The sequence below is a fragment of the Indicator indicator genome, chromosome 13 (genome assembly GCF_027791375.1).
Source record: "Indicator indicator isolate 239-I01 chromosome 13, UM_Iind_1.1, whole genome shotgun sequence".
NCBI classification, from domain to species: domain Eukaryota; kingdom Metazoa; phylum Chordata; class Aves; order Piciformes; family Indicatoridae; genus Indicator; species Indicator indicator.
Window position 1 is genome coordinate 8699014 of NC_072022.1, and position 22213 is coordinate 8721226.

General features: G+C 48.0%; 1 protein-coding gene across 1 annotated transcript in view; it reads right to left on the reverse strand.

The window, feature by feature from the left end:
• Window positions 1-249: 249 nt before the first annotated feature.
• Window positions 250-22213, reverse strand: part of CCDC50 (coiled-coil domain containing 50) — a 50366-nt gene continuing 28402 nt past the window's right edge. The window contains exons 6-13 of the mRNA XM_054386192.1: window positions 16663-16753; window positions 13934-14042; window positions 5929-6035; window positions 5346-5390; window positions 3969-4073; window positions 3020-3099; window positions 1923-2020; window positions 250-948 (exon numbers count right to left, since the gene is read on the reverse strand). Of these exons, the coding sequence (XP_054242167.1) occupies window positions 929-948; window positions 1923-2020; window positions 3020-3099; window positions 3969-4073; window positions 5346-5390; window positions 5929-6035; window positions 13934-14042; window positions 16663-16753 (655 nt within the window). The 3' untranslated portion in view covers window positions 250-928. The remainder of the gene's footprint in view (window positions 949-1922; window positions 2021-3019; window positions 3100-3968; window positions 4074-5345; window positions 5391-5928; window positions 6036-13933; window positions 14043-16662; window positions 16754-22213) is intronic.

Here is a 22213-nt window from a genome sequence, read left to right on the forward strand (position 1 = left end):
GCAGTCCCAGGTTCTGCCTCTTGCTGGTGTGTGTTCCTCTCTCCTTCCTGCAAGCCAGCATGACTGTCAGGCTGGCTCAGCTGCCTTACCCAACAGAGGAAGAACACATTTCATAGAATCATGGAATTGTCAGGGTTGGAAGGGACCTCAAGCATCATCTAGAGCCAACCCTCCTGCCATGGGCAGGGACACCTCACACTAGATCAGGTTGCTCACAGCCACATTCAGCCTGGCCTTAAAAATCTCCAGGCATGAGGCTTCCACCACCTCCCTGGGCAACCTGTGCCAGTGTCTCACAACCCACATGGGGAAGAATTTCTCCCTAACATCTGATCTGAATCTACCCATTTCTAGTTTTGCTCCATTCCCCCCAGGCCTATCACTAACTGACAGCCTAAAAAGTCCCCCACCAGCTTTCTTGTAGGCCCCCTTCAGATACTGGAAGGCCATAATAAGGTCTCCTCAGAGCCTTCTCTTCTCCAGACTTCCTCTTAGAACTCTTTGCTAAGCCATCCTGACATGGAAAGGACTTGTACTCCCAATTTTTTGCATCTTTTTAAACTCAGCTCAGATCTTTAATTTTTTCCTCCCTGTTGAACATGTTTCTCTTTTTCCTGTTTGTCAGAGCTCCAGCCAAAGCTTAAAAATTAAAAGGCAAGCCTGGAAAGAAGGTCAAAGGGAGCTGTTACAGCCAGCTGGTTGATTTACATAGCTCAGTGGCAGCTAGATTGCACTGTCCTGCTCCAGCCATCACCTCTGGGTAAGAAATTGAAACAAACAATGCTCCTTAATATGATGACACCTAAGAGGAGATCCTGGGAGAGGAAGGTGGACCTCCCATTGTGTAAGGAATCAAGAAAGTTGCCTGGCAAATTCCAGTAATGTTTGCTACAGAAGAGTCAGTACCCAAGCAAAGGCTTAGCACAGCTTACTGCTTCCTACGGGAGCCTGGAAAGGAAAACAAACAAAAACAATCTGTAAGGATAGATCCTGGGAAGAAAAAAAATGCTAACTGCAAACTTCCCAGTCTGTCTGATGAAGACCAAACACATGTTTCCCAAAGTTTACATTTTGGAAAGTGCCCACATTTAAGTCACATTCAGCTGGAAGAAACCTAGAATCATCAAATGGTCTGGATTGGAAAGGACCTCCAAAGGTCATCCAATCCAACCCCCTCTGCAGTCAGCAGGGACATCCTCAACTAGATCAGGCTGCCCAGAGCCCTGTCCAGCCTCACCTTATATATCTCCAGGGCTGGAGCCTCAACCACCTCCCTGGGCAACCTGTTGCAGTGTTCCACCACCCTCATGGTGCACAACTTCCTAAGTACAAAACTTCTTCCTAAACCAGAGTGACTTTGTCCAAGTCTGGTTGCCCACTTCCTGCCCCAGAGACTCTAACAGATACCTCATGCAACTGGCATTCTCATTTAAAAAACTGAAAGGGGGTGACCCTAACCACACTGCTCTTGTGCCAAATGACTTGAGGAAACAAGCCAAGAAACCACTGCTGAGATGCTACAGGAACAAAACCAGCCTGTTCCCATCCACCCATTAGGTGACACTGCCAGGTTCTGTCTTGTTTTGGATTGTTGGATACTAGTGAGTCACCTAAAATCCATCATGTCATTGTCTCCATGTTATTTCCCCTTCATTTACTGCCTGGATTTACAGTCATTCATCATTAAGAGATCACAGAGGACAGGCAGAGAGCAGTTTGACAAACTCAAGGCAAACCAATTCAGCTTTTTCATCTCTCAGCTTGCAACATGCTCAGCAGGTACAACTCAGCATCGTCTGCCTGCTGGGGCAACACTGTCCTCTCCTTCTTTCCAGTAACACATACTGCAGGCTGTTTATTTGAGGAAAACAGCCCACAACAACTCAAGTGCTTGAGGCAACCATGGGCTTGATCCTCCCTACCTTTAGGGGAGAGCTCAGGTTTGGGGATCTGGCGTGAAGGGCTGGGCTGGCTCGTGTAATACCGAGAACGTTCAAAGTCATCCAGATGAGGCTGTGATCTGCCAAGCACAGTGAGAAAGCGTTGGGGATAAAAAACATTCAGAGGCATAACAGCATGGGAAAAGTAACATCTCAGCTGCCTGGCCTGTCTCTGCTAGTTTGATGAAAACTCTGCTTGGCCTGGACTTTCCCCACACAGAGCAGCTCCTCTAAGCACAGCTCACTACTGTTTCTGCAGAGGGGGAATGCAGTGCTTACAGCTTCGGATGGACTGCTCTCATTTAATCATGGCTTCAAGTTATCAGGAGGCAAAGAATTCTCAAGATGAAAGCCTGATGCACTCTCCCTCAAGAGAGCAGTATTTTAGAGTGCTTAATGCTTGTCTGGTTTTCATCCCAGAGTATTTCAATAAGATCTCTCTCGGTCTCCACCTGCACAGCTCACTTGTTTCTTTTGTAAATTCAAAAAACTTTCTAGGGTCGTTATCTCCATTGGAAATCAAAGCCACCAGGAATCACTTCCAGGGTTCAGTCCCTCATGAGGAGCATCAGGCCAGGGTACCAAGAGCTTCAGAAACAGCACATCTGCATCAGCTCTAGGGTGAGGTACCCCAAAGCACAATATACTTGCTTGCAGAGGGACGTTCACACCCAGCAACACGAAGAGCACAGAGGGCCTAACTGGGCAGCAGGTACCCAGGGGAGCAGCTGTGCAAATACATTGTGATTACTCCTTCCTGCCCAGAGATGACATTTGGTTTCACATCCCCAGAAGTGTTTTAACCCTCTCAATGTTTCTTTGCCATTTAACAAATGTCACTGCACAAAGTCATCAATCTCTGTCAGCAGCAGGCAGGGAGACTGATCGGGACAAATGCCACGAGCACAGCGAGTGACGCACGGCTCCAAACACCTCACCAGCTCTGTGCCCTCCACCTCTTTTCACTGCTAGATCCTCTGCTGTCTACCAAGCCCCTTGTGGGTGGGTCAGACAGGTCACCACACAAGGATTCAGCTTCTGAGCAGCTTCTCACCTGCAGCTGCCCATTTCAAGCTCACCTTGCAGACCTGTCGCCTTTGTGCCGCTGAGCTTCAGGCCCTTCTTTTGACCTTGAGCACGTGGACTCGCTTGCATCACGCTGATGGGAAGAAGGGAAAGCAGCTCACCTGTGGGCCTTGCAGGACAGCACCCAGTGCTCTGGGGCTGCCACAGCTTCATGCAGACCTCCTGTGCTCAGTTTATACACAAAACTGACTACAGCCAGAGGTGAACGGCAGCGGCAGCAGGACCGGTTTGCAGTAAATGAAGCTCTAGACCCAGCTCTGAGACAGCACTGGGGGACCCATCCTGAAGCTGGGGTGGAGTACAGTCAGAGTGCAATGACTGTGCACATGGCAGGGTGAGGCACAAGGCACTGGCTGCACACAGCTGTGCTCCTGCAACCACTCTAACACAGTAAGGAGGTTGAAAACATCAGAGCCACCTCCAAATGGCCCAAAGGTTACCATAACGCTCCCTTTAGCACCTTACCACTGCAGACCATGACATCTGTTTTCTGTCACTTTCCACATCAGCTAGCCAAGCCTCTGCAGTGCTACTCATGCAAAAACCTAGGCTTGATGCACTCAGTGCTGTCATTTAATTATGAAACAGAGTGACACTGGAGCAGCTGCATTGCCTTTTATACCTGCAGTGCACAAACAGAGCCAGCTCCTGCTTCTACTGCTTCTCGTTCAGCAGAGGGAAGGTCCTGCACCAGGAGGACTGACAGCAAATAAGGGAGACTACAAGGTGCTGTGGCATCCTTGTGAGCCCCATCCTCAAAGGCCAGAGCCCAAGGCTTACCTTTGCTTGAGGCTGAAGCCAAAGAGCATCTAACCAGGTCACTCCAAAAGACTTAGGAAAGAGCTGAGTAACAGGCAGCAAGACCCTTTAGATGCATGAGCCTGCACCATTTCTTTTGCTCTCACCATACACCCCCACATCCCTCTGGAACACCTCCTGTACCTTCCAGTCTTGATCATGTCTCCTCTTTTCCAAGGAAGACTTTTCTCTCTCCTTTCCTTTCTTGAAAGCCTTTTTCTCCTCAGCCATTAAGAGTCGGGCAATTTCCTAGAAGGGAGAATGGAGAGAGAAGTCAGATGGTTTTACTGCTCTTGTGGGTTCCAGCTACTGAAAACCTCTCCTATGGGCAGCTGCTGAATGGGGAAGGTGCAAAGCCAAGATGCCACCCAAAACAAGTCTCAACAAGACCAAGTGCAGGGTCCTGCATCTGGGTCGAGGCAATCCCAAGCACAAATCCAGGCTGGGCAGTGACTGGCTGGAAAGCAGCCCTGAGGAGAGGGACTTGGGGGTGCTGGTGGGTGACAAGCTCAACATGAGCTGTCAATGTGCACTTGCAGCCCAGAAAGCCAACCAGAGCCTGGGCTGCAGCAGGAGTAGTGTGGCCAGCAGGTCAAGGGAGGTGATTCTCCCCCTCTGCTCAGCTCTGGTGAGACCCCACCTGGAGTACTGCATCCAGTTCTGGAGCCTCTTTTACAAGGGGGATCTGGACATGCTGGAAGGTGTCCAGAGAAGGGCCACCAGGATGAGCAGAGGGCTGAAGCTGCTCTGCTATGAGGACAGACTGAAAGAGTTGGGGCTGTTCAGTCTGGAGAAGAGAAGACTCAGAGGTGACCTTATTGTGGCATTCCAGTATCTGAAGGGGGCTCCAAGAAAGCTGGGGAGGGACTTTTCAGGATCTCAGGTAGTGACAGGACTGGGGGGAATGGAATAAAGCTGGAAGTGGGGAGATTCAGGCTGGATGTAAGGAAGAAGTTCTTCACCATGAGAGTGGTGAGACACTGGAATGGGTTGTCCAGGGAGGTGTTTGAGGTCCCATCCCTGGAGGTGTTTGCAGCCAGGCTGGATGAGGCTCTGGCCAGCCTGATCTGGTGTGAGGTGTCCCTGCCCATGGCAGGGGGGTTGGAACTAGATGATCCTTGTGGTCCCTTCCAATCCTTACTATGACATGCAGCATGCTCAGTGGACCTCTGATTTGCCAGAGCTGCATTTGCAGAGCCTTTCTCCCCTTCATCCCTTTTCCTTCAGTGAGGGAGGTCATTTTGCAGCATCTCTGATAACATCCCTTGGGGCTCAGTTACAAGAGATGGCACTTTCAGAGCCATGAACTTCCTTCCTCTGCCATGGCTGCAGCAGGCAGGACAACATCTTCCTTGGCCAGCTGGAGCACACACATGAAAACCAGCTAGGAAAAGCCCCACTGGAGCCCAGAGCTTCAACTATAAGGCAGGAAACAAACAACTAGAGGGTCAGAGGGGGCAAGTTGGGTTTGCCAGTTTCTACCAGTAAGGGAATACTGCAAACATTTGACTTCTTGCTCACCTCATCTTGAGCTACTTGAGCTGCCTTCTGATCTGCCTCACTAGCCTGGGAAAAAAACAAACAGGAGAGAGGGAAAAACAGGGGAAAAAAGAAAGAAAGAAAAAATGAAACATCTCCAGATTATTCATACTACCAGGCAGGGCAGGTAGCTGTCCACACAAACACACTCTACCATCCTCTCCAAACATACTTGGCTAGCTTAATACTTCCCTCACAACCCAGCACCAAAACTGTCATTTCAGCTTTACAGCCCAGTTTTGCTCTCATCTATCTGCCAGGCCACACAACAAGGCACTGCCCACCCTGCTGCCCTCCCTCTCAGAAGCAGGCAATAGTTTCTCTCCCTTCTGGGCTGACCACAGCAACTACAGGCCATCTTTACCTGCCTGGAAACATTCCTAATCACTCTGCTTCTATCATTTCACTTCTGGGTGTTTCTATAGGAGGTAAAGGTAATGACCAGACTGCACAGTAACAAGGTTTTAGGTTTTAAATCAGTAAAATGTGTAGGAAAGGTTTCCAAATTAAAGCTGTCATTGCTGGCTAGTTCCTCTGACTTGTCTAATGCATCTTCTCTACTTACCAGAAGCTCTTCCTCCTGCAGCTTCCGAGCAATCTCAGCATCAGACAGCTCCTGTTCACTCTGGGGTTTATCATACATGGCCTGCTGTGACCCTCTCAACCTGGTGCCTACAGAATTGTGAGAGGAAGAAAAAAAAAAAAAAACCACAACACAACACACAATCAACTCACCCATTTCCCAGATGTGTTGGTAAGGAAATCTCCCCAGCATCTCCCCAAAAGCCACTTGCAAAATCCCCATTCAGGAGGAACAGAGTCCATGACAGGACAGCTGCTTTGAGTGGACCTTCAGCTGAGGTGCAGCATGCACCTTAGGGAGGCTTCTCTATGCACACAGAAATATTTGATACACCACAACCAAAACAACTACATGGCAGAAGAGGCCACATCCCTTGAAGCACTCCTTGCTGACACAGTGATGCTAGCAAAGGAACCACAATTATCCCAGCAGCAAAGAGCAGCCCAACATCTGCAGTCTCTAAACATACCTCTAGAGCAGCATGGGCTGCAAAAGCTGCTTGGGAAAGACTCCTATGAAGCTTCTGACAATTTCTTCCATGGGCTGACCCATGAATTTTACAAATCCTAGTGAGAAAACAGCTAAGGAAGCCTTTTTGAAGTTCATGTAAGGTTCATTTTTAGCTTTGAGCAGGAAGTTTGACCTGCTTGTTTTCAAATTAAAACATCCCCAAGTGATGTGAAACGATGCAGTTTGAGTTCCTCCATAGCCTATTTGCACTTCTCCTTCCATCTGCAGTCTGAACTGTATTGTTGAAACATCTCAGGCACCTCAAGGAGCTTTCTACTTTATGTCCCAAGAACAGAAATACTCTGGGTATCCATCTGTGTCTCTTCCACCTCAAACTCACAACAGAGATTTCACTCCAAGCTATCATACCTCCAGCTACCACCATCTGCACATTCATTATAAATACCTGTTCCATTTTACTGGGTCACCTCACAGTTTGCTTCCCAGCAGGTAAGACCAAAGTGGGGGAAAACCAGGAAGTAACCAACCCACCAGCCTCAAAAAAATTCCTGTGCATCTATTGACAAACTATCAGCAAATCCCAACAAGGCTTCACACTGCAGAGGGCCAAGGACCTCATGTGTTAACCAAGAATACAACTGCGGGATAGGAAACTCATTCTTCTCCAGGTACTAAAAGAGGGGTTGGGTTGAGTTGAGTTTGGTTTTATTTTTTTTGCTTTTTGGGTAGTTTTCTGGTTGGTTTTGGTGTTTGGATGGTTGGTTGTTGGGGTTTTTGTGGCTGGGTTTTTTGATTTAGTCAACTGATCAGTGTCCTTAGGCAATTAACACCTCCCTTAGGAGAAAAGAAAATATAATAAACCCACAATTTAATCCTAACATGGCACCTGGCCTTTCCCCCATGGTGCAATCAATCCAAGCTGTGAAGAACCCTGGCACAGGGTTGGCCACAGTTAAATTCCTCAGAGTGCTTCCAAGGTCAGGGGAACCACTGTTATACCACACAAGAATGAACAACAGGGCTGAGAGGCTCCCATACACCACTCTATGAATAAAAGTCAATTTCCAGGAATTGTTTGCTGACCAGGCTGAAGCGGAACTTTCTTCACACACTGACTGGTGCCAGGCTTCATTTGCTCAGAGGACAACAATAAATGTTACTTCCACATCACCCCTGCCTGCACTCAGGGGAGTAGGAAGCCTATCATGAGCATGGCCCACAGGAAGAGGATGTGAGCTTCTGGCTCACATTCTGACTCAATGTGATGAGATACTGAGTCATTTGGATCCACACCTTATCACAGATTATATAAAGACCTAATTAACACTTTCCACTTCTGTAAAGATCTACTGCATGATGGAGACCAATGACAGCTCTCCCAGTATCTCCAAAGACATACATGCAATGGTTAGAAATCAGACAAGAGGAGACTTAGACTGGATGTTAGGAACAAGTTCTTTACCATGAGGATGGAGAAACATTGCAATAGGTTGTCCAGGGAGGTGGTTGAGGCCCCATCCTTGGAGATAGTCAATGTCAGGCTAGACTAAGGCTCTGAGCAACATGATCTCATGGAGGATATCCCTGCTGACTGCAGAGGGGTTGGACTGGATGACCTGTGGAGGTCCCTTCCACTCCAAACCATTCTATGACTCCCACCTTACCCAGGAGAAGACCTGTAGATGGCTTAAAGCACAAATTTCCTGTGCTGTCACAGACACAGATCCAAGTCTCCAAGCTTCTTTCACAAAGACACAGGTCACCCACGCTCCCAGGGTGGTTTTCAAAGCTGAAAGATGGAGCTGGGTCTTTAAAACCCACCTGTCCCCAAGCATTACTGAAAAACAGGAACTACACAGGTACTGTCCTCACTTAAAGCCCTGCAAAAAACCCACAAATGCTACCCTAACACTTGGGTTTTGGTGGGTTGAGTTGTTCTTTTACTTGTGCAAGTGCACCACAGCATTACATTTGTCAAGAGAAACAGAAGTTTGGGGGGTTGATGATTAAGGCAGTGGAACATCTTCCTGCTGAGGACAGGCTGAGGGAGCTGAGGGCTCTGCAGCTTGGAGCAGAGGAGCCTGAGGGGTGACCTCATTCATGTTTATATAGATGTGCAGGGCAGTGTCAGGAGGATGGAGCCAGGCTCTGCTCAGTGATATCCAACGATAGGACAAGGGGCAGTGGGTACAAGCTGAAGCAGAGGAGGTTCCATGTCAATATCAGGAAATACTTTGTGAGGGTGACAAAACAACTGAACATGCTGCCCAGAGAGGCTGTGGAGTCTTCTTCTCTGGAGACTTTCACAACCCACCTGGATGTGTTCCTGTGTGACCTGCCCTGGGTGCTCCTGCTCTGGCAGAGGGGTTGGACTGAATGATCACTGGAGGTCCCTTCTAACTCCTACCATTCTGTGATTCTATGAGTTTATTTGGTTTGGGGTTTGTTGGGGTTTTTTTGGTTGGTTTTTAAACACACAGGTCACTGAGAACACCACTTCCAAAAATACCATCTTGCATATCCCTGATGCCAGGGGCCATGTCAGGAAACAAACACAGCAAGAATATTAATAGATAAGGAAAAGCTCAACTACCTAAGGGAGAAAACCAGACAGAATTCACTGTGGAGAGCTACTGGAAGAGCACCTTCAAAGAAACCCCACAGACCGTGGATGCTAGGAGGGGGCACGCAAAGGTCCATCTCCACATGGCCGTACACCTTCCCCATCACTTGGTTACCTGAGTCTTGCTGGTAGCCTCCAACCTTTCCCTGGGACACAGCATGGAGGGAAGGAGAAGGTCTCCTGTGTCCTGTCCTTTTGCAGTCTCTCTCCTCACCCCTCCTACGACTGTCTCTAGATTCTGCACCGTGGAGCTCCTCGTCGTGCCCCATGCCGTGTGAGGAGTGCCCACCAGGGCCAGGTCTGTGCTTTCCTGAGCGCCCCAGCTGGCTGCTGCCCCGCTGCCAGGCCTCCTGCTCAGCCTCCAGTTCCACCTCCAGAGCAGGAAGGTGCTTTTCTCTGCCTCGTCTCCTTGGCTTTCTGCTGTGCTGTACCTGGTCTGAGAGTCCATGCTCTGACTCCAGGTCAAGACTGTGAGATCTCCAAGCCTTCTCCTTGCAGGCTGCTCTCCTCTCCTGCCGCTCCCAGCTACTGCTGTAGTCAGAGCGCTCAGCCTCTCTTTCCAGTTCAAGGCTGGGGTGTCTCCTGGACCTTCCCTGGCTGGCTGATTTCCATTCCTGTGGATGGCCATTGCTGGCCTTGCTTGTTTGAGGGGACTGGTGACGGTGCTCCAGAGGGCAGTGTCTGTGCTTGGAGGCTTCGCTGGGCGCCAGCAAGGCCTCTCCTCGGTGCTCTCTCCGCCGCCGCACGCCCCTCTCACCACTACTGCCTCTGTGACGCTCAGAAACCTGCTCTCTGGGGTGGCCCCAGCGGTGCTCTGAGCAATGGGGGGAACAAACAAGGTGCAGGTTAGTGGCACAAGGGTTAATGAAGGTTCAGCAAGGCCAGACTCACGGGAAGCAGATGAGGGACCTTGATGGAAAGACAAGCTGGAAACGCAGGCAAAGCATGAAGGGGTCAGAAAGAGCAGCAAGGGTGCAAGGCCAAGGCACACAATGAAATGGCAGCCCAGCCCAGAAGTGTGTGCAAGCACTTCCTAATACAAAGACAAGCCAAGATGGAGATAAAGGACTTCAAAATGATGCCATCAGGGCTGAAGAACAACCAGCAGAGCAGCTCATCTCCTCGTGTCACAGAAGCCACCAGAAAAAGGCTTGCAAAGGAGGACACAAGGTGGAGGTAAAGCTGGGAGGCAGTGTGGGAGGGCTGGGATGTAAGGCCAAGCAGACGGTCAGTTTAGATCTTGGTTTATGAGCACCAGTGTCGTGCCTTGGGTTCAGGCACAAGTTTTTTCTGCAAACAGCCTCCCACAGTGGGGAGAAATATCCAGAGAAAGCAGAATAGAAAGAAAAGCAGGATGGGATTTTTTAATTAACTTCATTTACTTCTCTCTTTAAAGCAAGAACAAGACCACAGATAAGCTGCAGCATCCAACTGTCTTCCACCACAGGCTCTCATGTATCTCTTGCAAGCCCAGAAGCTTCAGGGTCTGCACTTACTTGTTGCCTAAAGGGAAGTTCAGGCTCTGACTGCAGAGAGGATTATGGATATTTAAGGGCAGGATAAGATTTCACCAAACCCAGGCTCCTGACCTCAGCAATGTAGCAAGAAAAGCCACTTAACTCAGCAGCCTGGTGGGGCTGCTTCCTCCATGCTTTCCAGAAAGCAGGTGGAAATTTTCTTTGCTTTTAGTTTCAGTAATAAAACTGACACAGTTCTGAGGATGCAGCAGTCTGCCTCTCTCCAAACTGCTGACCAAATTCTTTTCCAGTCAACTCACTGCTAAAAACCATTGCCCTGAGTGAACTGGTTTTGCTCTTTAGCAGCTTTTCAGAATGAAAGCGTAGGTCTGAAGAAACAAAAAGTTCCTTGAAGCAGAGGCTGATTTCAAACAGAGCTAGACCAGAAAAAAAACTCAACCCAGCAGTGTAAGACTCTCCTCCACTGCTGAGACTTTTTCTATGGTATCTCCAAACATTTAATAGCTTTCATTGCACATGAAGTGCATTTTGTTTTAAGAAACAGTTCTGCCTTCCTTACAGTAATTTAGATTCTGAAGGGGATGAAAAACAGAACAGAGAGCCAACACAAAAAACCAAAAAAAACCCAAAAACAAACAACAGCAAGAAAAACAAAAACAAAACAAAAGACCAACACATTACCAAAACTTAATGTTCCTTTCAATGACTGTTCTGGACAGAAAAACAAAACAAAACAAAAACAAACAAACAAAAAAACCCACAACACCCCCCCCAAAAAAAACCCCAAACTTTCAGAGCCAGCAAAAATAGTCTAGAAAAAAAATCCACCTTGAAAACAAATCTGTGTGATTTTTATCCAGAACAGGTTTAATTTGTTTCCAAAGGCCTGCAGTGATAGGACAAGGGGCAACGATTTCAAACTAGAGAAGAGTAGATATGGATTGGATGTTAGGAACAAGTTCTGCACCATGAAGGTGGTGGAACACTGGAACAGATTGCCCCAGGGAGGTAGTTGAGGACCCATCCCTGGAGATGTTCAAGGTGAGACTCCATAGGGCTCTGGGCAACTTGTAGTTGAGAATGTTGCTGATTACTGCAGAGGGAATTGGGTTAGATGACCTTTAGAGATCCCTTCCAACCCAAACCATTCTATGATTTGCAAAGATCCAAGGACTGCAAGAGCAACCCTCAGCAGTCCTTGTTAACTGGTTGGGTGGGTTTTGTTCAGTTTTAGATCATTTACAACTTCCAAAACATAAATATCCAATGAAACAGTCTAAGTGACTTACTGAACAACAGGGACCACAGCCTGAAAGCAAGAGCCAGTTTTTGAACCATACTAAGAAAGGTCTAAAATATAAGTCCATTTTTTAATGAAGGAAAGCTCAATGAATACAGCAGCAAGGAACAGAAATCACAAGAGAGCAAAGAGTGGCCACACTAGGAAAGGATTGCTGCAGGTAACACAAGCATGCCGAAGAGCCCCAGCAGATTTGCTGTTGTGGTGTCTCAGGGCAATCAACTCCTTAGCAGGCACCAGTTTCTGCAGCACCTTCCAGAGGGACCATGTAATCACTCTTCAGGTCCTGGTGCAACTCTCCCAAGCAGCAATGAGTGAGCAATTACAGGAATGTTTTTTGTGGCACAGACACTTCTGGGAAGAATTCCACCTCTTCCCACAGTTACTTTTTTTTTCCCCCACTCTTAAGAGCTCAGATTGCTTTGAAGCAACAGCCCCGATCCACATTCCTCCTGGGTGTGGATACTTTTATATTTAGTCTCAAGACAGACTAAAACCCAAACAAAGGAAAGGACTTTTTTTTTGTGTGTGTGTGTGTGTTTAAATTCACAGACAATAAATACAATAAAAACCTGAGGATGCTGAAGCCTAATCAAACAGTGACCAAGTATTTATGAGTTTCCAGATCAACAGACCAGATCCAGTCATCAAAATCCTTTCCAGTTTTTAAGGAGCATGGATCAAGAGCAGAACTACTATCAATGGTCAGCCAAAATCCACTTCTACCTCACATTCATGGCTCCAGATTATTGCAGGAACACCTACAAGATATTCTGCTCTCCAGATCTGCATCACAGCCTCAGTCCAGAACTATAAGCTTTTGTCAGCTGATTTCTGTTACAAAAATCCATTCTGTCCTGTCACCTCTGCACACCAACACTATTACCTATATCGTGTTTTTTTCAGGGACTTGTCCTATTTAATTCTGAAAAACTGAACTGTGAGTTGGCCATAAAAGTCCAAGATCAAAGTCTTTTCCAGCTCTCTACACATAGCAGGACTTGAGGTCATGAAGTTTCCACTCGGTTACTGCTTTGCACTTTGTGCTTTGTTTTCTTGGCTATCCTTGAACTTCCAACATCCTTGAACTTTCCAATTGAAACCAAAATACTTTGTGCAAGCTCTAATAAAAAGACATTTAACATCACCAATGCATTGATGTCAGAATGAGAAAGAAGAGGTTTGATCTTCATCTTCACGATCTGCTAATCGAAAGCAGCTTGTCTCTTCCATACCACAGTTTCATTGTTTTGGGTTTTGGGTTTTTTTTTTAAGCAAGAACAGAAGAACCACCACCAGTGCACAGCAAAGCCATCCCCAGATTGCTCCATAATTAAACACACCCTGATTCTCTCCTCTCAAAAGAAGGTCTGCATTCAATCATAAAAGCCAACCAAGCACGACACAGCCCTGTGGGTCCTATCTCTTCCACGACGCACAGGCCCAGATGATCCCAGCAGAGACATTCTGTGGAGCTGACCTTGCTGTTATTCAGTAAGTCAAAGCAGTTGTGCTAATTTTAATGCTTGGACACATACCTGCAAGGAGCTATTTTTGAAGAGCTGTTCCAATGAAGCAGCATTTATTCCTTTAGGCATGTAGCCACGAGCTGAACACAGAACTGTTTCTCTTCGAATGCAAGTGTAGAATTACAGCAGCATTTCTCCCCCCACACTCTCTGGGTGTCATACAGAAGCAACTGTGGCTTATCAGTACCATCAACTACTTGTATTTTTTCCACAAGCCCTTTTAAAACATGCAAGAATGGGTATGCTTGCACATATCTGGATCACACAGCCTAGCTCTGTCCTTTAGGCCATCTTCTAGAACATCCAAAATTGTAAAATTGTTTTCTCTGCTGCTTTTGGTGGGGTTTTTGCTTTGGGTTTTGGTTTGGGCTTTTTGTTTGTTTGTTTTATTGGTTTGTCTGGTTTTGGAGGTTTTGTTTGGTTGGTTTTAATATTTCCTGACTCTAGAATAAAGTCTGGCCCTGATCCTGGAAACTGATGCAACGCTGCAGAACTCAACAGAGGCAGTCTCTGAAATGAAGGTGGCCAGGTCACCAGGTCCACCTCTATTGCTGTGATTTTGACCTTTTATCTCTCAGAAACATACCTCCATTCTCTGCATAATAGCTGTCTTCATAGACTGTGTGTCCCTGGGGTTCTGGGTAGTGCGTCTTGTGCTTCTTTTCTTCCTGCAGTTGTAGGAGACGGGCAATGTCCTGCAGAGTCAGCAGAAAACAGACATTGGACCTCCAGATCCCTCTCTTCAAATTCTTTATTCACTCATTAAAAAAAACAACCAACCAACCAAACAACTTGATAGCTTAATTTTTCAGACACAGCAACAGCAAGGTTATTCTCAAAATTCACCCTGGGTTGGATGGAGCTTCCAACTTATCAGCTGACACAAGGGACCACTTCAGAAAGCAATACCCAACTTTACCCAGCCCCACTGTTAAGCTTCCAATCCCAGGGCAGACTTGCAAGTTCCTGTTCCACAGGCACACAAGCCTGCAAAGCCCTAATGGCCAAGGCATGGCAGAAGGGACGATGTGTGCAACCTCAAGCTTTCAGCAAGGATCTGGAAGGAAAGGAAAAACACAAAGGCAGACTATCCCCAGTTGAAGACACTGACTGGAAGGAGTTCCCAGAGCAAAGTCGTGAACTTGCTTCAGCCTAGCTGTAATTTACAGGGACTGTAGGGTGCCAGGCAGGGAAATCCATCAATTTGACACAGGCTAAAGGAAAAGAAAATGGAAAGGGACTTTAGGAAGAGCAGGAGAGGCACAAGGCTGGAGCACTGCAGGGACTGCAGCTGTTTATCTCCTGTCACAGTTTTGGTAGATGTGCCATCTAAGAGAACAGCACTCTATTTTCCTAATTGGTTTTCCTTCTAGATGACTAATGGATCAACAAGGCCTGGCAGCAGCAAACAGCTCCCTGGGGCTTGCTCATTTGGGGGCCAGGAGCTTACAATTCAGTGGGTGTAGTCTGAAGGTAGGAAGAAAAGCTGGAAGACACCAACTGGGCATGTTAGCTCTTGGATGCTATTCATTTAAGCCTTCCTAATCCTCAGGAACTTTCATAGAGCCACACATGCAAAAGTGTACATTGCAGACAGGAAAGGCATCACTGAAATGCAAACTGAGAATGAACACCCTTCAGAGCAAAGCTAGCACTCAAGGACACTGGATGGGTGTTGGAGTACCAACTATTATTGCAGGATTCCAAACAGATCTGCTCATTAACCAGCTTTGAGGAGAACCTGGGGATGCCACAGGCTCTTTACTACCACAAAAAAATCCCCCAAAATGTTCCTTCCCTGACAAGGTTAACTTCTTCTAGCAAGTACAGTAAGTCTATAAATACATGGGCTTAAGCACATTATCTCCAGGACTGAGACAGCTCAGGACTTGCAAATCCAAACAAAGCATTCCCTACAAACTGGACTTGCAAGCAGGCAGGCTTAGCACTTCATTGAAAAATCCCTGCACACCAGACTGGCTCTGCCTCAAGCACAGCACTGCCATAACACTGCTAGCCACTGCTGAGAGCAGAGAGCTACCACAGGCACTGGGCAGTGTGACCAACACAAGACTAGCCCAGCATGTGGCCAGTACAAGGGTGATGCAGAAGAAGGTCCTGCAGGGTGTACGTATGGATGCTGTGCCCCAGAAGGGGCTCTGATGTTTGTCACTCTACCTGCTGACAAAGCCCTGGGGCACTGCACAGCCTCTGTATGTTCAGCCTCTGTATCTCCACAGGAGCCTACCCAAAAGAAATGATGCTGCAGGAGGGATCCTGGAAGGGAAGCAGGACCAATTCAAGCTCTCTAGAAGTTCTGTTGCGAGGATAGATGCTAATGCCACACCCTGGTACCCAGCTGCAGCCTAACTCCATGTAGCAGCAGAAAGAGTATTTACAACTTCTCCTTGCTTTGAGCCACATCCATCTGAAGATTGCTCCCAACAGCAGGAGCTGGTCAGCACACTAGTTTGACAGGTTGCAGGGACCTGCTGTCAGGCTGCTGACATGCCAGTAGCCCTCTACCTAAAGCAGGAAGGAAAGGTGCAGTTCCCACAGCCAACATGGAGTAGCATTGTATCTCCTTCACCTTCCTCATAAAAATGAGACAGAGGTTTCACATCTGCAGCACAAATCCTTTAGCCTTCCTTCCACTCCCATTGCCATAAGCTCCTCTTGGAACACTTCCACAGCTACCTGCACAACCTTTCAGTATTTGCTTGGGCTTAGTAGTGTAAGCAAATGAGGTCTGACACAAAAAACTTAATGCATTTGTCAGGTAAGGACAGATCCCTCTTTCAGACTCCTCCAGGAAACATAGATATATGCTGCACCAGGGGAGGTTCAGGCTGGGTGCTAGGAAATATTTCTTCACTGAAAGGGCTCTCAAATATTGGAATGTTCTGCCCAGGGCAGCGCTGGAGTCACCATCCCTGGAGGTGTTTAAGCAGCCTGTGGAGCTGGTGCTTAGGGACACGGTTTGGAGTTGACCAGTGCTGGGTTGAGGGTTGGACTGGATGAGCTTGGAGATCTCTTCCAGCCAGATGCCTTCTCTGATTCTGTTCAAGCCCACTCACCTCTTGCCCTCTTCATCAGCAAGGCCACTGGCATCGACGAGCCTTGCACTCCTGTGCCTGAGGACTGTATCTTATTCCTGTAACAGGACTCCCCAAAAATCTCTGTGCATACCAGGATCTCTGAGGACAAGGCCTGACACCACAGGCAAGCCAACTCCTGTGGCTAATGACCAAGAAATGTCTGCACTGAAAGGGCTGATCCAAACAGCCCTGCCACCCCTGCAGCTTTAAAGGTTACCTCGTCTTTCTCCTCTTGCCTGCGGCGCTGCTCCGCTTCAAACACCAGCTTCACTTGGATTTCCTGAGCAATCTCACAGTCCTGCCGTTCCCTAGAAGACAAGGAGACAAAGATTATAGGCAACTGAAGTCAAAGGCATCAGTCAGCCTGCAGAAAGGGATAAAAAGAGCTGAAGAACCAGCTGAAACACACAGAAGAATTATTACTTGGTATTAGTTCAGAGCCTATGAATGCTTAGCAGGGACCGGCACTCTCTGTACTTACTGCTGACCAAACTCAGAAAATAGGGCCCAAAACATTTCAGAGAACAAAGCAAAGAAAACAGATTCATAGGCAGTTTGCTAAGAAAGGAGGCCACAGGGTGGGGCAGGCCAAGGAAGTGCAAAAGAGTCTCTACACAGTCAGAATCTTCTGGGGAGCTTTTGTACACGTGGAGCCAAGGAAGGGGTTTAGAGGAACGCTTAATGCAGGGCATTTCTGGGAAGGGGTCTTCATGTGAAAGCCAAAAAGGAGAAAGTGCAGAAATGCTGATAGGAAGGCACAGCATGCAGGCCAAGAGGAGGCTGGAGGTGGCAGCTCAACAACAAGTGAGAAATGCCACTGAGGTGGGACAAGAGAAAAGCAGATCCAGTGTCAGGAGGTAACGGAGCAATACACATCAAAATGAGGGACGATGAGGGAGCAGCAATCACCCACTGCAGGTGCCAGAGCAATGCACTATTGTGTTCACTGGGGACAGACAAAGAGATTACTCAATTACCAGAGTAATTGAGACACAGACTGAGAGTTTCATCTGTGCAGACAGGCTGGGAAGGGCCCATTTCAGGAATGTCATACAGAAAGCATCTGCAAGAACTGTGCTGTACTCAGTTACAGGCTCTGTTGCCCAGCAAACAGGCTGGAACAATGGCCAGGGGTTCCTTAGGGCAACCCAGAAAAGGGAAGGGGTACTTGAGAAGAAATATTCTGAACTTTCTCTTTCAGCACAGTTGAAATTGAACCAAAGACTACCTCTGAAGAGGTCAGAAAAATCAATCTAAGCTATCTCTGCAATCGAGATTACCGAAAGGCAAGGCACAGAAGATGAGAGGGGGAACAGCAAGAGACAAACCTTGCCACAATCTTCTGAAGAACGCACTGACAATGACCAGATGGGTGATGGGAGGACTACCAAGGGCAGACTGTGGAATTCAAGCAAATATTTCAAGAGAAGCAGGTTCAGCCATGTCAAAGTTGTGCTGTGTGGGAGCAACTACTTGTAGGCTTGAGCACGGATCAGGGCATAAACAACCTAGTGAATCTGGAAGCAAAGGACTGGAAGAGAGGCTAGGACAAGGGTGGAGGGAACTAATATAGCAGAGAAGCAGTTCCAGGAGCAAACCAGAGAAAAGCTGCATGGTTGGAGCAGTCAGTGGCACCAGAGCCTTCTTTTACAGAAAGCAAAGAAGAACGAGAGAAATGGACAGAGTGGATATATGGTTTAGGGTGAGGAGGGACACTACCAAAAGGAGAGGCTTTAGAAGACAAATGCCATCAAGGAAAAACTAATCTGTCACAGGGAGGGGAAAGGAAGATGCAGCAGCAAGGAAAAGAAGCTTCTCTATTTTTGTCAACCCTGCTATTGGGTACTTACAGGTTATTTATAACCCCTTCCCCCAAGTCAGTGTCACAACAGGACATTTCCTTCCCTTTCCCAGACCACCAGGCTTGCAAACACTGTCCATAAACTGACACACATCTAGAGACAGCCTGGAAGGCACTCAGGAATTTCAGTGCCTGTAGGGCTGGAGTTACCAACAAGTCAAACAGCAGTTTCTTTCATCCAGGTAAGAAAACCTGGCACTGTTTGTGTGTGTGCCTATGCTGGTTTCACTGGACTCCACAAAGAGAGCTCTTCAAAGGCACATGAGCTCAGACAGCAGCACATCTAGCTCTGGAGCATGGCATATAAAAAGGGACCTTTGCAATCCTGGCACCAGCAGGGAACCACAGTCCCCAGCAAAACAACAGCTGCATAGGCAAATCCCTGGGGAGCAGGCTGTCAGTGGGCCTAAGATAGTGGATCTCTTATGACCTCAGTCTGAGAGGACACAAATCCAGGTAGAAAATAAGTTAAAGGTCAGACATATCAAGACATCTCCAGTTCCCCCAGCACCTGTGAACAGGGCAAAGATGCCAAGTTCATCAGCACCAAGTGACTTGCTAAATGCTTAAAATACATCTTACTGCAGACAGACAGGGCACAGCAACAGCTAATCATCTTTCAGAGCCAAAGTAGCAAGGTCATTGCTGCTCCATGCACAGCAAAGAACAGCAGCAGTGATGCAAAAGCAGCAACATTCCTGCCAGCAGGCAGGATTCCACAGGACAATGTGGAACACACCACATCAGTCTCTAAGAACTACTCAACAGCAGCACAGGATTGGATTTGGGGGTTTATTGCTCAGAGGCAATTAAATACTGAGACTTGATTAGAATCATAGACTCAACCAGGTTGGAAGAGACCTCCAAGATCATCCAGTCCAACCTATCACCCAGCCCTAAGCAATCAACCAGACCATGACACTAAGTGCCTCATCCAGGCTTCTCTTGAACATCTCCAGGGTCAGTGACTCCACCACCTCCCTGGGCAGCACATTCCAGTGGCAAATCTCTCTCTTCGTGAAGAACTTCCTCCTAATCTCCAGCCTATACCTCCCCTGGCACAGCTTGAGACTGTGTCCTCTTGTTCTGGTGCTGCTTGCCTGGGAGAAGAGACCAACCCCCTCCTGGCTACAACCTCCCTTCAGGTAGTTGTAGACAGCAATGAGGTCTGCCCTGAGCCTCCTCTTCTCCAGGCTAAACAGTCCCAGCTCCCTCAGCCTCTCCTCACAGGGTTTGTATTCCAGACCCTTCACCACCTTCGTTGCACTTCTCTTGCCATGTTCCAGTACCTCAACATCTCTCTTGAATTGAGGAGCCCAGAAGTAGACACTACTCAAGGTGTAGCCTGACCAGTGCTGAGTACAGGGGAAGAATAACCTCCCTTGTCCCTTATTCCTGATCCAGGCCAGGATGCCATTGGCTTAGTTAATCATAGAATCAGTCAGGGTTGGTAGGGACCACAAGGATCAGCCAGTTCCAACCCCCCTGCCATGGGCAGGGACACCTCACACAGGATCAGGCTGACCAGAGCCTCATCCAGCCTGGCCTTAAACATCTCCAGGGATGGGACCTCAACCACCTCCCTGGACAACCCATTCCAGGGTCTCACCACTCTCATGGGGAAGAACTTCTTCCTCACATCCTCTGCATCTCCCCACTTCCAGCTTTGTTCCATTCCCCCCAGTCCTGTCACTACCTGATGTCCTAAAAAGTCCCTCCCCAGCTTTCTTGGAGCCCCCTTCAGATATTGGAAGGCCACAATAAGGTCACCTCAGAGCCTTCTCTCCTCCAGACTGAACAGCCCCAACTCTTTCAGTCTCTCCTCATAGGAGAGGTGCTCCAGCCCTCTGATCACCCTCTTCACAAAGTCTTCCTGAGAGAATCTAGAATTCAAACTAGAGAAGAAAGGCCATAGTTTACAGAGCTTGTCTATGTTCCCTCTTTCTAAAGACCACCCCAGTTCTGCCCCTTTACACCTCCCAGCACCTTGCAGGGTCAAACTGTCCTAGACAGCATAGAAAGCAACAAGAGTGAGGACAATTCTGCTGCCAGAACACACTGATCTTGTACAAGGAGACAGTGGAAACATTCAGAGAACTGAGGAATAATTCAAGAAAGGCAGGGATGGACTAAAGAGGTTCCAACAAAGAGCTATGAGGATGATGAAGGGACTTGAACAGCTCTCCTATGAAGACAGGCTGAGAGACCTGGGACTGCTTACTCTAGAGAACAGAAGGCTGAGAGGAGATCTTACTAATGTCTGTGTATATATCTGAGGGGTGGGTGTCAAGAGGAAGGGGCCAGGCTCTTTTCAGTGGCAAGGAATAACAAAGATAAGCTAGAACCCAAGAAGTTCCACCTCAACATGAGGAGAAACTTCTTTACTGTGAGGGTGCTGGAGCCCTGGAGCAGGCTGCTCAGGGAAGTTGGGGAGTCTCCTCCTCTGCAGACTTTCAAAGCCAAGCTGGAAGTGTTCCTGCATGGCCTGCCCTAGGTGATGCTGCTTTGGCAGGGGGGGTTGGGCCTGATGATCTCTGGAGGTCTCTTCCAATCTCTTACACTCTGTGATTCTATGAATAAAATGATCCAATTACAAAAGGATGTGTCCAGCTTCTTTTTTACTACTCTTGCTTTCAGGAGCAGAATTGCTGCTGACACAACATTTTGCATCAGCAGCTCTGCTTGCACCTTGGCTCGCAAAGTTCATAAATCCCATTTCACAGAGTCCTACAACAAGCAAACTGCTTCCAGTTCCCAGTAAGCCACAAAAAAGAGAATCATCTCTGCCATACAAAATTAATTTTCATGTTGTCCTTTACATGCTCACATCCCTAATTGGCAATGAAGGCAAAAGTATTGAGGGAAAGCAGATTGGTCAGAGACACACATGGATCCACCCAGTGCTGCCAGCACATGCTGGGAACACTGCAAAGGGCAGCCAGTTTGTCACACACCAGCTTCAAATCTTTTAGGAGCAGCTCCTTTGAAGTCAGTCCTGTATCTCAAACATCTGCAAACCAGAGCTGTTCTACTCCATTGCTGCCTCTGCCAGATGAGCCACCCAGGGTCTGTGATCCACCACCAGCTGTACTGGCTGGTGGGCATCACAGAGCAGGAAACAAGCTGTTGGCAGATGCATTCTGTCCTGCAGAACCTACATTTGCAGGGAGTCCCATCCTGCTGTCTCTCATCACTGGCATCTGACTGAGCCCTGTCACACAACCTGACTGCTACTGCATCTTGTGCACTGCAAGAGACTAAGCTGGAGGGAACAAACACCACCCAAAAAACCCAGCCCCAAGCAAACCCCCAATGTCACATCTGGACTGGGCAGCACAGGTTGTTTTGCTCTGCACTGCCATGTTGCAGTTCTGCACCACCTCCATAGCCTCAGAGCCACAGCACACAGAAAGCCACAGTGGCGACTGTCATGTGTGATGCTTGAGGGAACCTGCAATGCAAACTGGATTATTCATTACACATCCTCCCACAGCTCCTGCAGAAGCCACTGACTGCAAGAGAAGGGCTGGCCCCCAACACCCATCTCCCCCACTTGATCCTGAGGTAGCAGCTCCTCTCCCAGATCACTTCACTCTGGAGCATCTGCATGCACAAGCAGCTTCCAGCTGCTCCCTGCAGTAGAACACTGCAAAGCACTGCATCCAGCCTCTCCAAAGCCCTCACCAGGCACAATGCAAACACACCAACAGCTGCCATTCCCACAACAGACAATTCCCTAACACTGTAGTTCCATGGAGCAGTTTCTTCTTCCTCAGACTTCAGTCAAGGACAAATTCAACAGTAGTGGCCAAGAAGTTAGCTCACTTTGCCAACAGGCAGCAGTCAGGAAGGCTCCTTCTCATGGTCAAGGCAACAGACATAATCAGGACAGGTCACACAGGACCAT